Source organism: Trichomonas vaginalis, chromosome VI, assembly GCF_026262505.1.
Source record: "Trichomonas vaginalis G3 chromosome VI, whole genome shotgun sequence".
NCBI lineage: Eukaryota > Parabasalia > Trichomonadida > Trichomonadidae > Trichomonas > Trichomonas vaginalis.
Window position 1 is genome coordinate 6,678,316 of NC_067208.1, and position 15,364 is coordinate 6,693,679.

The 15,364-nt window shown below is 34.0% G+C and overlaps 4 protein-coding genes and 5 pseudogenes across 9 annotated transcripts, besides 1 other annotated feature; 7 read left to right on the forward strand and 2 right to left on the reverse strand.

Annotated features, from left to right (window-relative positions):
- Positions 1 to 15,364: part of a mobile genetic element that runs on past both edges of the window.
- TVAGG3_0817930 lies at positions 1,534 to 1,996 on the reverse strand (annotated as a pseudogene). The gene has a single exon. A coding segment is annotated over exon 1 (463 nt).
- On the forward strand, positions 2,739 to 3,650 carry TVAGG3_0817940 (annotated as a pseudogene). Its single transcript has one exon. A coding segment is annotated over exon 1 (912 nt).
- TVAGG3_0817950 (integrase core domain containing protein family) lies at positions 5,652 to 6,203 on the forward strand (the record flags this gene model as incomplete). Its single annotated transcript, XM_051247891.1, has 1 exon — positions 5,652 to 6,203. One exon carries the CDS (start codon positions 5,652 to 5,654, stop codon positions 6,201 to 6,203), a length of 552 nt encoding a protein of 183 aa, XP_051083366.1.
- TVAGG3_0817960 lies at positions 6,491 to 7,331 on the forward strand (annotated as a pseudogene). Its single transcript has one exon. A coding segment is annotated over exon 1 (841 nt).
- On the reverse strand, positions 7,979 to 8,353 carry TVAGG3_0817970 (uncharacterized protein; the record flags this gene model as incomplete). The annotated part of the gene is made up of 1 exon (XM_051247892.1): positions 7,979 to 8,353. One exon carries the CDS (start codon positions 8,351 to 8,353, stop codon positions 7,979 to 7,981), a length of 375 nt encoding a protein of 124 aa, XP_051083367.1.
- Positions 8,751 to 9,319, forward strand: TVAGG3_0817980 (annotated as a pseudogene). The gene has a single exon. A coding segment is annotated over exon 1 (569 nt).
- Positions 10,702 to 11,608, forward strand: TVAGG3_0817990 (annotated as a pseudogene). Its single transcript has one exon. A coding segment is annotated over exon 1 (907 nt).
- Positions 12,321 to 13,152, forward strand: TVAGG3_0818000 (organellar and viral DNA polymerase type B; the record flags this gene model as incomplete). Its single annotated transcript, XM_051247893.1, has 1 exon — positions 12,321 to 13,152. A coding segment is annotated over one exon (832 nt), but the record flags the coding sequence as incomplete, so codon positions are not given.
- On the forward strand, positions 13,215 to 14,192 carry TVAGG3_0818010 (organellar and viral DNA polymerase type B; the record flags this gene model as incomplete). Its single annotated transcript, XM_051247894.1, has 1 exon — positions 13,215 to 14,192. One exon carries the CDS (start codon positions 13,215 to 13,217, stop codon positions 14,190 to 14,192), a length of 978 nt encoding a protein of 325 aa, XP_051083369.1.

A 15,364-nucleotide genomic window follows, 5' to 3' on the forward strand; every position in this document is an offset into this window, starting at 1 on the left:
GTCGCCATTTCTGTTAATATTTTTGCTGTCATTCATATCATCCACTTCTCCATCCGTTAGCTTTTGAGGATATGTGTTAGAATAGCTGTTCTTAAATGAAGGCTCTCTCCCTTGAGAGCATAAACTCTATAACTTTCTGCATACTTTATGTTTGAACCTCCTGAGCCATCGTTGACATAAATTTTTATAGGCTTCCACCCTTTGTTCATGTTCCTGCTTCTTCCCTTAGCTCTTTTGTTCAGTTTTCTACATCTTTATACACAGCTCCTGTCTCAGTGAATTCAACAATATTTTCATTCGTTAGCTTTACATTCAAACCCTTGTCGAGTATATTGTTCATTTCATACATATAAAAGGTTTTTATTCTATATGAAATGAGAAGCAAATCCATCTTAGCTGGTGCCGTTAATGTTCCAATTGAAACCAACATCAAATGTTGACTCACGAACGACAAACAATATGTCATAAAGAACTATAGTTCAGAGTGTTTGAAAGAACCAGAACCAGAGCTGAAATCCGTTGAATTTAAACTCAGCTTCAAAACGCTAACGCTACATCAGATGTTAAGTTAGGAGTATCCACACTGGACCAAATTCTTTCAAGAGAAGCCAACGACAATCCTTACACAAATGTTTCAACAAATCCTTCAGATAACGTAGACCATTACCTTCTTCAGTTATACCAAACAATTTTACTCAAAGACGATAAGAAGCTTTTGACAAATCTTATAAGCAAGAACCAAATAATTCTAACAAAGGAGGACCTTGAAAATGTTATCTCACGAATAACAGGAAAGCAATGTGTCATTGACTATCTCGACCCTGAAATCGAATGCTGTGGTCAAACGCCACATTCATGAAAATAGGTAACATCCGCATCATTGAAACACCAGGAACTACAGGAGTTGAGTTTAAGTATAAATATTCGAACGAGTATACAAAACTTTCAACAGAATATAAACTTTGCTTGAAATATGTTTTTAGTAAATTAAACAATTTGTAATATCTGTCCAAAACTTCTTCAACAGTATCGAACTCATCTTCATAATGCAAACCTAATCTTATTGACTTGGTGCAGTTTTCACTAACACAATATAGCGCTTTGCGCTCGGCGCCTTTGACGCCTTTTTCTGTTCTCTTGACTGACATAACTAACTCATTTGTTTCATCAAACAGCAACAACCAAAGTTCATGACCTAATACATAACATTCATACTTTATATTTTTAGCTCTGAGTTCTCTTGTAAGCTGTTGCATTTAATATTTTCTAAAAAGTCAACTTCAACAGTCATTCGCACTGGTGCCTTCAGTTCTACAGGCTCGCCCTGAAAGTCAACAAGTCTGAATTGCATGTCTTTCAAATTATGAGGACTAAATGCGAACCCATTTACCTAAATGAGTTGCTATGACAGGAACGTTTGGAATGAACATTGAATTGACTGCATAACAGAAAGATTTATATTCTACTGAACCTTTACTATTAACTCCTGAAATGCCTGTGACATTAGCTATTTTAGACTCAATGTACAAACAATTACCATAACATACGTATGGAACAGATTTTCATCTCAATCGTTTTGTCACACTTTTCAAAGGAAATGTCATATGGTATGCTCCCTAAAAGAAGTTGAACTCTATGACTCATTCGTGTTATCTTAAACTCCTTCGCATAACTGAACTTCAAAACTCCTGCAATAAGTTTAACATTCATTAAGTTTTCTTCGTTCTCCTTGTTTATTGTAGTATTTATGAGCGCATTTAACACTCCAGCTAATGTTTCCATCTTATATTCTACATTATTGTGAAATCTTATTTCATGCTTCTTTCCATCTATTTTCAAACTCCATGAAATCTGTTTCATCTGTTATGACAAAAGTTGCGATAGTATTAAAGTCAACAACTCTGAAAGCAAGCGCTTCATTCTGAAGACCTAAGTTTGTTTGTAGCTTTACTGTCCCGTATTCGTTTGGGTCTGTACTTTGCAAATAGAACAACATTTTATTCTCATTAAAAATATGACTATTGCTGCATATGCGTATGAAACAAATGAAGCAAGAAGAGCACATGAACTAGTAAACGAAAACTCAACTTTAACCATTGAAGGCAATGATTTAGTCATTGACGATGGAAAAAACTAAAAAAAGTCATTGATTTCGATACTTTTAACACTTATGACCCATTCATTACAACAAGTAAGGTTCCTATCATAAATGATGGAACGGTGCAATATATAAATTCTACAGTAGATGCCTCATTAGTGAAAGTACTGAATGTTCTCATTGAATTGTTAAAGAGCTTTCGATTTGACGACAACATTAAATGCCTAAAGAATTTAGTCATGAATGAGAAACAAATATTAGGAGTTGCTGGTAGCAGTAATGATGTACACCTTATGACATTAGAATATTATAACGAACATAAAGATGAACTGAAAGGAGAGAAGGGTGACACCGGACCTCAAGGACCACAAGGAATACAAGGAATACAAGGAATCAAGGAATACAAGGACCTCAAGGCGAAAACGGTTTGGATGGAAAGGATGGAAAGGATGGAAAAACTGCTAAATCATGGATATGGGACCTTATAAATACTGGTTTAACAGCTGCTTCATATGGAGTTCTTCAATACCAAATCGGAAAGATATGGGCAGTACTTGGTGAACAAGCTTTAGATGACGTTAAAAATGCTTTGAACTTCATTTCAAATGGTTCGGATACTATTAAAACTTTATCTGGTTGGATGCAAGAAACAAGGAGTCAAATAGATACTGTAAGACGTATAGCAAACAATGCACGTACGGGATTGGATACTTTACGAAAGCACAAAATACACTAAAGGAAGCAAATGATATTCTTGGCTCAGTATCAGACATGCATGAAGATTGGCTTAAAGGTATTGACAAATCTTTAAAAAATCACAGTCAGTCTATTGCTGACTACAAGAAAAGTATAGATTTTTTACATATTGCTATGGACGTACATGATGGAAGCATAAGGAACTTACTTAATGCTAACAATAACTTACCAGGAACTATTAAAGCATTTATAAAGTCCTTTGTAAAACCCGGTGCTCTAACATTTAGGTCTTTGAGAGCAAGAGCATTGAAGTCAAGAGATGCAGAAACTCCAACAGAAACTCCAGAAGGAACTGAAACAACAGAAACTCCAGAAGAACCACCAAAACCAACAGCTAATGAAATATTGTTCGAATATTTTCCAAGGTACTCTGTTCTCATTGCATACATTCAAGAAATACTTAAGAAAGCAGACTTGACTTTAGGAGATGATGAAAGTTCTGTATATCTTTCGTTCCAGTTTCAAATAGCAGAACTTTTGAGACAGATATGCTTAATGTATGACAACATCTCTGATTTCACAAGATATGACGACGACCATGACCCCGAACACGGTGAAGAAGAAGTTTTACAAACATCCATTAAGACAGGAAAGGTTTTAACTCAAAGTCTCATTATTGACACCAAAGATGGCGAAGTGGACGTTCTTCAAGAGCTGAAGAAAAATACTTCTTCGGGAGGTGGTGGTAGGCATGAACTTGAAATAAATGAGATAGAAGAGAAATTAGCCGAAAAAGCAGATAAAGAACATAAACACAATATCTCCGATATAAATGAACTTCAAGCTACATTAAATAGTAAAGCGGACAAAAATGAACTTGACGCAACGAACAAAGTTTTGAAATCTCATAAACACAATATCTCCGATATAAATGAACTTCAAACTTCTTTAGACAATAAAGCAGACAAAAACCATGTTCATTATATAAGTTCTGATGAACAGATTATAACGGACTATCATGGATATTTAACACAGGGTGAAAAAGTGAATACGAAAAATGTTAATGAAAGAAGATATAAATTCATTCGTGCTAAAGGTTATGACATACACTGTACTGTACAGTATGACACAGGTATAGCACCACAATCATTTGGTTATAACGCTGAAATTTATGCTTCATACTTCTTTGTTAACGGTGTATTAGTTGAACCAAGATTTACTTTGAGAGTTAAGTCAAAAATAACTTTTGAAGATGCTATTAAAAGTAAAGCTGACAAAACAGAACTTGACGCAACGAACAAAGTTTTGAAATCTCATAAACACAATATCTCCGATATAAATGAACTTCAAACTTCTTTAGACAGTAAAGCCGACAAAAATCATACACATAAATCCTTCACTACTGTTAGAGCAGACGACATAATATTGAACTATGATTTGGTTCAAGTGCACCTTTAGAGAATCCGAGTACAAGCGTAAAAGATACACTAACTCTTAAAATAAAAGAGTTGCAGGAATATCGAAGGTCATGCCAGAAACTTTGAAGCATATGAACTACCAGCAATGTTAGAAAAAGCCGACAAAACTTATGTGGATACAGAACTAACAAAGAAATTTTCGAAACCAGATACAATGACATTTACAACAGAAATTATAAATGGTGAACCAGCAACTCCATTTGAATTTGTTAGAGGTCTTCAACCAGATACTTTTGAATTTTTCTTGGATAATTCTATTGAACTAACATTACATTATAAAAGTGGAACAAATGCAACATTTCATCCGGGAGATACATTCCAAATGGTATTTAATGACATAAGTTCTTTAGAATATGTTTATAGAGTTATGAGCATATATGATTTAATATATCCTATAGGAGCTGTTTATACGTCTATGAATCCAATAAATCCAAACACTTTATTTGGTGGTAGATGGTATGAAATAGTTGACAGTTTTCCATTCTACACTAATACGCAGTCAATGAAGATGGGAGGTTCAAAGAAAATAGGTATTGAAAACCTTCCTTCACATATGCATAGGTTCAGTGGAAGAACATCTGTGGAAGGAAACCATTCACATTCAATAACAAAAAGAGGTTATATAAATCTTGCAGCGGGTTCGAATAGACAGGGAATGAATAGATATGATATCTCAGATGACCCCAAAGATGTTAGCACAGGTATTTTCTGTGGAACTGCAGGAAATCATACACATGTTGTAGCTGGTATTACAGACCCAGCAGGTAATGGAAAAGATTATATGCCTCCTTATATAACAATGCACGCTTGGATACGAGTTGGTTAAAATCTTTAACTTTACATAAATGAGCTTGAAAGAAGTATTCGAACAACATCCATGGAGGTCTTTTAAGAAATTCAATGAAGCTGCAAAGAGTTCGGGATTTACTAACAGAGCTGAAGTGAAAAGGTTCTTTGACAAAAATGTTGTACATCAAACAAAAATAAATCCTTACGACTACTTTTTACCAATTTACTCCAACACTCCTGACGCATACCAATTTGACACTCTCATTCAAAGCAGAAAAGGAGGACATAAACCATTCCTCATCTTCATTAATGTTAACACTCGCAAAGCTTTTGCGTATATAATGAGAAATAAAGGAACTCATGAAGTGTTAAGAGTTTTACAAAAGTTTGTAGCAGAACATAGCCCAAGTATTTTAACATCAGACCAAGACGGTGCATACCTCAGCAACGAAATCACAGAATTTCTCATTAAGCATAACATAACTCACTACACTACTGAAGACCATAACCATAACATACTCGGTATCATTAACCGCTTCATAAGGACTCTCAGAGATTTAAATCAAGAGCGAGACTTTACCGAAGAAACAATGAAACATTTCATCGAAGTTTACAATTCCTCAACACATTCTACAACAGGACATACACCAAATTCAATGACACAACAACAAGAAGAAAAGTATATACAAAAGAAACGAAGTCAAACACAAAATATCAGAAATTCAACACAATTTACTCTCATTCCTGGAACAAAAGTTCGTGTAGTTCTTGACGACAAACCGTTGACAAAGAAACGTTTAAGGTTAAGTCGAAATTATTATATCGTAGACTCTACGCAAGGTAATGGATATCTTATAAAAGCTGCTGACGACTCCATAGCATTTTACCCTCGTCATAAATTAGTCGAAAGTAGTAATGGCAAACTTGCTGAAACCATTGACGAAGCAAAGCGAGGAGTGGTTATTGAAATACTTGACTACAACATAAACGATGACACTTATAAAGTAAGATATGAAGGAGGCGTTGAAGATGTTATACCATCTAAGAACTTGAGAGAATCTAAACCAACTCATCTGGGACCATTAGAGCGGGAGTACTGGAAAGATAAAAACATGCCAGAAAGAATAAGAAAATTCTTCTAAACTTTTTCGTTGGATGTAAATCAGACATGAATGAGAACAGTCATGTATTATTAATGGTACCATTTATTTTTGTCATAAATTTACACCAAAAATAATGTTTAGGTGAAGAGGTGAGATGTCACCCGTTTTTTCACCTGTTTTCTCACCTCATGAATTTTCATGAATTTCCTTAAGATAGAAAAAATAAAACTAACTTTATTTTTTTATTTTTTTATTTTGTATAAAAGATATGATTTCAACAATCGGCACAACAACAATTCAAGCCGCGAACGGCGGGACTCTGTCCACAACAACAGCACCAAACTCGTTAGTCATGAATCCAACATCTATGTTAGTAGAAATGAAAAGCTTCATTCCTTCTTCATATACTTTTGAAACAGAAAATCAAAAAATTAAAGCAGGAACTTTTAATAATTTAGACTGTAGTGCGAAAGATGAAACAATGAAGAATATCTTTATGAAATGCAGGACATTATTGACCATTTGCCTAAACTACCTGAAATCCAACAACAAAAACTCACTATTCCTGAATTCGACGAAATTGAAGTGAAACCAACTGACTAGTAGAAATTAAGAAATTCATACGAAAGGTAAATTATGAATTCCTTGGTTTTCATTGCAACCATAAGGTTATGGACAAAGATTGCGACATGGTATATAAAACATTTCTGACATATATAAATCTGAAGAATTTAAGACTTACGATAACTTTGTTTCATTAGTTGCTGAATGTGTTTTGGGAAATAAGAGATAAAGATAGAAGAGGCAAAGTATGGAACGAACAACTAAGACCCGCTATGTTTGAGATGAAGAGAGCAATTGACGCTTTAGTTGTTTTAGCTGGTTTTTTCAATGTATAACGCAAAAATGAACCCGCAATGTTTCAAAATGTAAGGCAGCAATTAGGAAATATAACTACTCAGTCAAAGAGATAGAAAGAATGCGAAACGACTATGCTGACTTAAAGAAGAAGCAGAAAAGCCAGCAGAAGATAAAATGGACATGTTAGCATTTCTGAACAAAAACTATCCAACAGCAGAAGATTTCTTCTATCTGACGTCAAGAAGAGTATAAAGAAACCTTCGGTATTGTTAAAACTTTTGACATACTGAAGAAGAAATAGAAGCTACGAAATTGTTTAGGAATTTCAAATATACATCGTACAATTCATGTAAAACGCTTGTGAAAAAACTGGGTGAAAAAGAGGTGAAAAAACGGGTGACATCTCACCTCTTCACCTAAACATTATTTTTATTGAATTTAGCAACAAAATTCTGAGTAAAATAATTTTTAGGGCTTGTGTCAAACCGTTGAGTTTTCACAAAATTTAAAAAAATAACGTTTACCATGTGAAACGTTTATAAAATAACTAGGGTGAGAAAACAGGTGAAAAAACGGGTGACATCTCACCTCTTCACCTAAATTATATTTTTGGTCAAAGCTTCCACGAGAGAAAAGATTCCTCATTTGCTAAGGATTCCAAAAATGAAAAAATCGTTGATTTCGGCTGAGAAAAAACGGCAAAAACCCTTCTTCCACGGGAACAAAGAAATAAAGAAGAAATAAAGTAAATTTTTTATTTATTCCCGTGGAAGATAGAGCACTTTTATGACACTTTTTATTCACGACAAACAAGACAAACAAAGAAAATAAGAAAATACGGCGCTGTCGCGGTTCGAACCACAGACCCTGACCCCTCCATAACACCACCTTTGACCACTGTGCTACGTAGCCTGTCGACATAAGATTTTATAAATTGCATATTTGACGTAAATTTATTTCCATCTGGCTTCCCACTGCATAAGATATTCATACGTGTTTGTAAGACATTCATTAAACTTCTTTTCTATTGCATCTAATCTTGCGTTATTTTTTTCAATAACTTGTCTGTATTCTTCATCATCTCCAGCAGTGTTTGGGTCTTCACGTTTAAAATATTCATTGTTAACCAATTTTTTATCTACAAATTTTATTAGTGTTTGATTCACTTCGTTATGATAACGGTCATATTCTTTCAATACGTAAGTGAAGACAAAATGCGTCGTACCTTCAATCTTAAAGCTTAAAGAACTTTCAACACAGTTTTGAGGGTCTGTCAGTGCGTCAATGAGATAGTATTCGAAGTCAGTCAATAATCTTTTTAAAGTCATTTCATACAGGATAAAATTTAATGTTGTGAAGAAATAGTGTTTATCTCAAAAAAAATAAAGTTAGTTTTTATTTTATTTATTTTTTTATCCTGTATGTAAAGACAGATATGTCAACATTAGAGAACACAACAACTGCTATCGTTCATGAAGTCATAAATGAAGAATACGAATACATACAGTATAACAAACAATTGAGACTCATTCGTTCTGTCAAAGACGACATGTACCAAATGCAAAGTATTTTGACGGCTTGTTTTGCTCCAGATACTAAGCTTCCTAAAGACTGGTTTAGGAACCAAAGCACCATAGAACTATTAAGTGAAGCACAGCGAGACGTACTTTTTTGAAAACAGTGAAGAACAGCGAGTAGGTAAAAAATCCCAGTCGCCAAAACTCTATGAAAACCGTGAAAAATTGCCAAACGGTTTGAGAGGATATTATGTTCATAGACTTTTAGTAAATGCAGTTGCAATGTGGGCTTCACCACGTTATGCTTGGAATATTTACAAACTTCTTGACGAACTTCACAGACAAGAACGTGGAGAGATGGAAAAGAAACTTCAAGCAAAAGATGAAGTCATTGAATCCAAAGACAAAAGCATACAGAAAAGAATACCGCGTTCAGTACCAAAAGGAAAGGAAAAGAACTATAAGTATATGATTTATACTGAAGAGTTGGAGAATGAAGAAGACAGAGATATGGTTATGTTGCATTTAGTCAGAAGAAACAACAAAAGCTTTTACGACCTTGCTAAAATATATAAATCTGACAGAAACTGGTTCTATCGTGAAAACTTACCGATTTCAATGACACCGAATGAGCAAATAAAAGAAATTGTCAAAAATACTCTTCCTCAAACACACTATGACATCAAAGGTTGCACAATACTTACCTTCAAAGAAGACTTACCATTACTGAAGGAAAAAATAACAGAATATTTCGATAACTTCAAAGAGGAAGAATGAAGTCACGACAACATTAACGAAGAAGTCACGACAACATTAACGAAGAGAGAATGAGGTGAAAAAACAGGTGAAATCTCACCTCTTCACCAAAAATATATTTTTGGTTAAATAGCTTCAGGGTCAATTTCTTCAACCATTTCACTTCCTTCGTCAATGTCAATAGAAGCTTCTTCAACCTTTGGTAAGAACTTTTGTATAACATCTTTGTTCGTTATTGTCTTCAGAGATGAAGGATAATATTTCACAGATGTTTCACCCTTCTTATATTCTTTCTGTTCGGAAAGATTCATAGCAATACTGAAGAAGTCAATGTTGGAGTTCTTTATAACAGTATAATGAGTATCTTTGACATTCACGAAGAAACCCTTTTGTTTCAAAACTACTGCTAACTCTTGTGAAGTATAACGTTTGCGGTCAATGACAATAGCTAATGGTCTGACATACTGACGAACTTAGATTCTTTCACAAACTTCTTGTTAAAGATAACATTAACGTTTGCAGAACCATTGAACTCATTCTTGATGGCAGTAGCGAGAGCATTGTATGAAAAGAACTTGCAATCTTGCATGTGTTTCATTAAAATAAAAATATTAAATTATTTTGAAAAATAACTTAAAAAAATGTAATCTAATTTTTCAAAAAATATTTTTTATCCGATAGAAAAGATGACAGAAAAATTAACTTTTTACATAGCGCCAGACCCTTCTTGCCACATCCTTTTAAGCCACAATATATAGACATAGAACTAAATAGAGAAAGCGAAATTCCACAATATATATACATAGAACTAAATAGTGAAGGCGAAATTCTACAAACAGAAGAAAGCGAAATTCCACAAACATATAGAGACCTAGATAACGAAAATGGATATGCGCTATTCTGGTTAGATTGTCCTTATAAAATGTATGAAAAAAAGGCTTTATATGAAGAATATAGAAAATATTGTCATGAAAACGATATAAGACCAAGCTCTAGAGAAAAATTCTATGCTGGTATAAAACATCTTTTCGAAGTTCGGAATGGCAAATATATAAAGAAATAATTTTTCTAAGTTTATTTTTTCGAAAAAATATTTTTTTATTTCCTACTAAAGATGTATCGGAAGTTGTCTAAGTTAGAACACTCGGAAATAAAACAACTTCTTACAGAAGCTAATATAGATGTTGCAAAGCATTACGCGAACAAACAAAAAAGCACTCGCTGACTTCATTAAAGACTACAATGGTGCAATAAGTTATGATAGAATTCATGAGTTCATAAAGCCGCAACGCGGCGAGGACGAAGTCCATGCAATAGCATTTCCTTTAAATGACGTTGCTATTGACTATATCATAGACGTTCAATAGCTCATGAAGTAAGGCGTGAGATGTTTGACATAACAAATGCGAACGTTGGTGAAACAAGAAGAAGAGACGACACACTGAAACAACAGAGAAGAGAGATGTTTAAAAGTGCTATAGAACAAGTTCGCAAAGCTAACGATGTCATTCGTTCCATTGACGACAAACCAAAAGAAGGTGAGAGATGGTTAAAGAAAGATGAAGAGAATAGGAAGAGAAATGTGAAGTCAGGCAATAGACTCATTGACTTTAACATCGAAGCTTTAGATGAACCAAACAGAGACTACTTACACAAACATTTCGGTAAGGTTTTCATGAGACTCTTAGAGAAAATTAAAATAAACTCACAACAAAGATGGATGGTATGTTATAAACTTGGTGGAAAGTATGAATGTTCTACGTTAAACCTCAATAATATTGGAACATTACTACATCAGCTCTTGAAGGAGAACTTTATATCAGAGATAGAAGCAAATGCTGCAGGTATTGTTGAAATGCACTATGACTTCTTCTTGACAAACATAAAGAATCTTACTGAAATAAAGATGTATGATTTAACAGAATATGAAGGCTTAACGATGTCAGATGTAAAGAAAGGCAAACCAAAAAAGAGACCATATAGAGATGAAAGCACACTGACAAATGACCAGAAAGCCATTTTGGAAGCTCTTAAGCAAACAGGAAACCCAGCACTTATAGAAAGCTTTTGGAAAGATAATGGTGAAAAGAAGTTTTATAAGAAGAGAAGCGGTCAGTTATGGAAGTATCTTTGCACATTACCTATAAATCTTGAACGCTACCAAATCTTCAATGAACTGAACAAAAGAACTGCAATACTTATGACAGAGGACAATTGTTTCGTTTATGCTTGCATTCAGGCTGGAGTAAATGAAGAAACTATTGACCACATGAGAGAAGTCATTCGTGTTAGAGACTTTCCTCAAAGTAAAGTACAAGAAATTTCTGACGCAACAGGTATAGCATTTAATGTTACCATTGGTTATTTCAATGACTCAAGACATAATGAAATAAAGAGATATATACCAAAAGAATGCGAAACTGTTAGAACTATTGACTTACTTCTTGTTGAAGACCACTACATGCTAAATGAAAGACTTCCAATGACAACATACTTCATTCGAAACTATAAAGAAATTCTCAAAGCTTGTGGTGGAATGAACATTGAGAAACAGATGAAGATTTATACAAAGAGAGAAGATAAATATGTAGTTCGTTATGATAGAACAACACCGTTATGGGATGTTATGAAAACATTGTGGGAGTGCAAATATTTCGAACCTATTTCTTATGGAGAACTTTTCACATATACTACTGACTTATATAAACAGAACCTTGCACCATTTAAAGATTTGACATATGCTCCAAAGTATTGTGTACAACTGAAGAAGAAAGCAGAGTCAAAAGAAGTAAATAAAGCTAAATGTAAATTCATTCCTGAGCACGTTTTCTTTGCTGACTTTGAGTGTAGTACGGATGGCTTTCATAAAGCTTTTAACATCTGTTATGACAGTGAAGATGGTTCAGTGAGTGAAAGCATTTGGGGTCAAAACTGTGCAACAGAATTTTTGGAAAGACTCCCTGACAAGAGTTTAATATATTTTCACAACCTCAGTTATGACATAAACTTCATCTTAAGACACATGACAGAAGTGAAAGGAACTCCCATCATTAAAGGTTCACGAACAATGCAAATAACTGGTTTATATAAAGGACGGGCAATTATTATAAAAGACTCTTACAGTGTTATAAATAAGAAGCTTAAACTATTTCCTGCTATGTTTAACTTACAAACAGGACCGAAAGAAGTATTTCCATATAACTACTACAGCAGTGTTTTGTTAGCAAATGACAACAGAACTGGTGTCATTTCTGAAGCATGTAAGTTTATCCGGGATGCAGATACATTTATGAAAAACATAGATTCCATCAAAGGTTGCAGAATAGATGAGAACCACTTCGACTTAGAAAAATATAGCACGTTTTACTGCAAACAAGATGTAAGAATTTTAAGAGAAGGTTTTGTAAAGTTCCGCAATGACTTATTGAAAGAGTTTGATTTAAACGTTTATGACTACGTTAGTATTTGTTCAATTGCTAACAAATTGTTTGAGAACAGAGTATACTTCCCGAATGGAAATCTTTATGACCTCTCAAATAAACCAAGAGAATTTATTTCGAGATGCATTCAAGGTGGAAGATGTATGTTGTCAGATAACATGAAACAAAAGAGCAAAAAGAAACTCATTGCTGACTTCGACACTGTTTCATTATATCCTTCAGCTATAGCAAGACTTTATACTTTAGAAGGTATTCCAAAAGTATTGAAGGAAGAAATGTTAAACACAGAGTATCTCATGAGACATTTATTCGATGATGACCAAAAGGAACCCATTGGTGAAAAGTTTATGTCTGGCTTCTTTGTTCTCATTAAGATAACAGAGATTGGTATACCCAGACACTTTCATTTAATAGTTTGCGACCCTGAACTAAATCCAGAACTTAACGTTCCAAGAAGTTCAAACACTTGCTGTCTCATGTATGTTGACCATATAACATTACAAGACCTCATAAAATATCAAGGTGTCAAATGTGAAGTGTTGCAAGGATACTATTACGATGGAAACAGAGATATGAGAATAAGAGATGAAGTAAAGAAGTTGTTTGAGTTAAGGTTAAAGTATAAGAAAGAAGAAAACCCCTTACAAGAAATTATAAAACTCATTCTGAACAGCATTTATGGCAAAACTATTCTATCTCCTATTGAGTCAAAAATAACCATAGTAGATGACAAAGATGCTATAAGATATGCTATAAGAAATTACAACCATATAGTGAAGTTCGAAGGTTTGGATGGTTCAGATAAAACTATTTTCAAGCTAACGAAAAGCATTTGCAGACACTTTAACTTCTGTCCACTTGGTGTTAATATTCTGTCTATGTCAAAACGTATTATGAATGAAGTATTCTGTACTGCAGAGGACATGGGTCTTCAAATATTTTACCAGGATACCGACAGTATGCACTTATATAATGAAGACATCCCAAAGCTTGCAGCAGAGTTTAAGAAGAGATACGGTAGAGAACTTATAGGAAAGAACCTTGGTCAATTTCATAGCGACTTTGCAGAAATAACACCTGGAAAACAAAGTTTAGCTTATAAAAGTATTTTCTGTGGAAAGAAGACCTACATAGACTTACTCACGAATGATTTAAATGAAGTTGCATTTCACTGCAGAATGAAAGGCGTGAAGCAAGATGTTATTGCTTTAACCGCTAATGAAATGTTTCCTGAAGCTATACAATGCTATTACAATGAAGATAAGAACATTCACATACCTGTTGGAACATATGACAAAGACTCTGAGTTCAGTTTAATGAAACTTTACAAAGCACTTTATGATGGTCAAGAGATTGCATTCGACTTATGTAAGTCATGTCAACCTTGCTTTGCTGAAAAGTTCAACTTTTCAATAACGACTAAAACAAGCTTTATTCGTAAGTTGAAGTTCTGAGGTCATTTATTTTTGTCAGCAATGAGGTCATGAATGAGGTCATGAATGAGGTCATTCGTGATAAAAATAAAGCTAGCGTAGATTTTACAATACTGCGATGGTAGAGTTTAAGAGTTGTGCTTCAATGTAGAGACAGTCTTATGGTCTGGAGGTAAGAACACTGGACATTTATGGTCATGAGTGGAGAACATGTCTATCCAAAACTCACGATTGAAGCCAGTTAATTTATAGTATTTAGGGTTAGGAAGTGGTGAAGTTCTTGTATGACCAATGAACTCATTTTCAACTCCCTTACTTAAGTTTGAATATAATATAGCTTGCTTTCTATCCCAAATGCCAGGTGTTACAATCTTTGAAAATTCATTTTTCCTCGGAAGTATTGCATCATAATTGAAAACATTCTTAAAATCATCACTTGGTTCAGAGATTTGAAACCTTATACGTAATGGATTTTCTTTCTTTTTAGCGACTTCATTGAATGGTGAATATATAACAAACTGACAGTCATGAGTTCCATCTTCATTTTCATTAAATTCATAATGAAAGTCTATAAGTTGTGGCTGACTACCTTCTTCTTTCAGTTGTGCAAGAAACTCACGTAAAGGCTGTAAAGTTTGTACTTCAATATTGAACTTTTTCTCGAACATCTCATTAAATGAAATCATACATTGCAACAATGTTGTATCGTCTTTAAAGTATTTGTATATGTGAATGTTTTGGGCGCTTAAAGACTGTTCGTCATTTTCTATCTCGACTTGAAGTATAAAGTCAACCTTTCTGAAAGCACGTGTTATATACATAGATGTTATGCCAATGTACTTCTCTTCATTTATGTTCACAATCCAGTCTGTTGGAAACTTAAACGTTACTCTGTTCCCCTTTATTTTGACGTCAGGGTTTTCACTACTGAACGCAACAGATAAAGGTATTTGTCTATACATTTAGTTCGGATAAAAATAAACCATTTACTCTTTCTTTGCTTCAGCTTCCTTTGCTTTTTGTCTTCCTTTGCTTTTGCTTCTTCTCTAGCTTTTTTCGCCAGCAAACGTGGGTTCTTCTGTCTTCCAGCAGCTAATGCAGCTAGTTGTTTTTCACTAAGTTTTCTCTTTGGTCTCTCTGGCTTTTGTTCTTGTTTTTGTGTCCTTCAGCTTCGGATAATAATTTGTTCACGA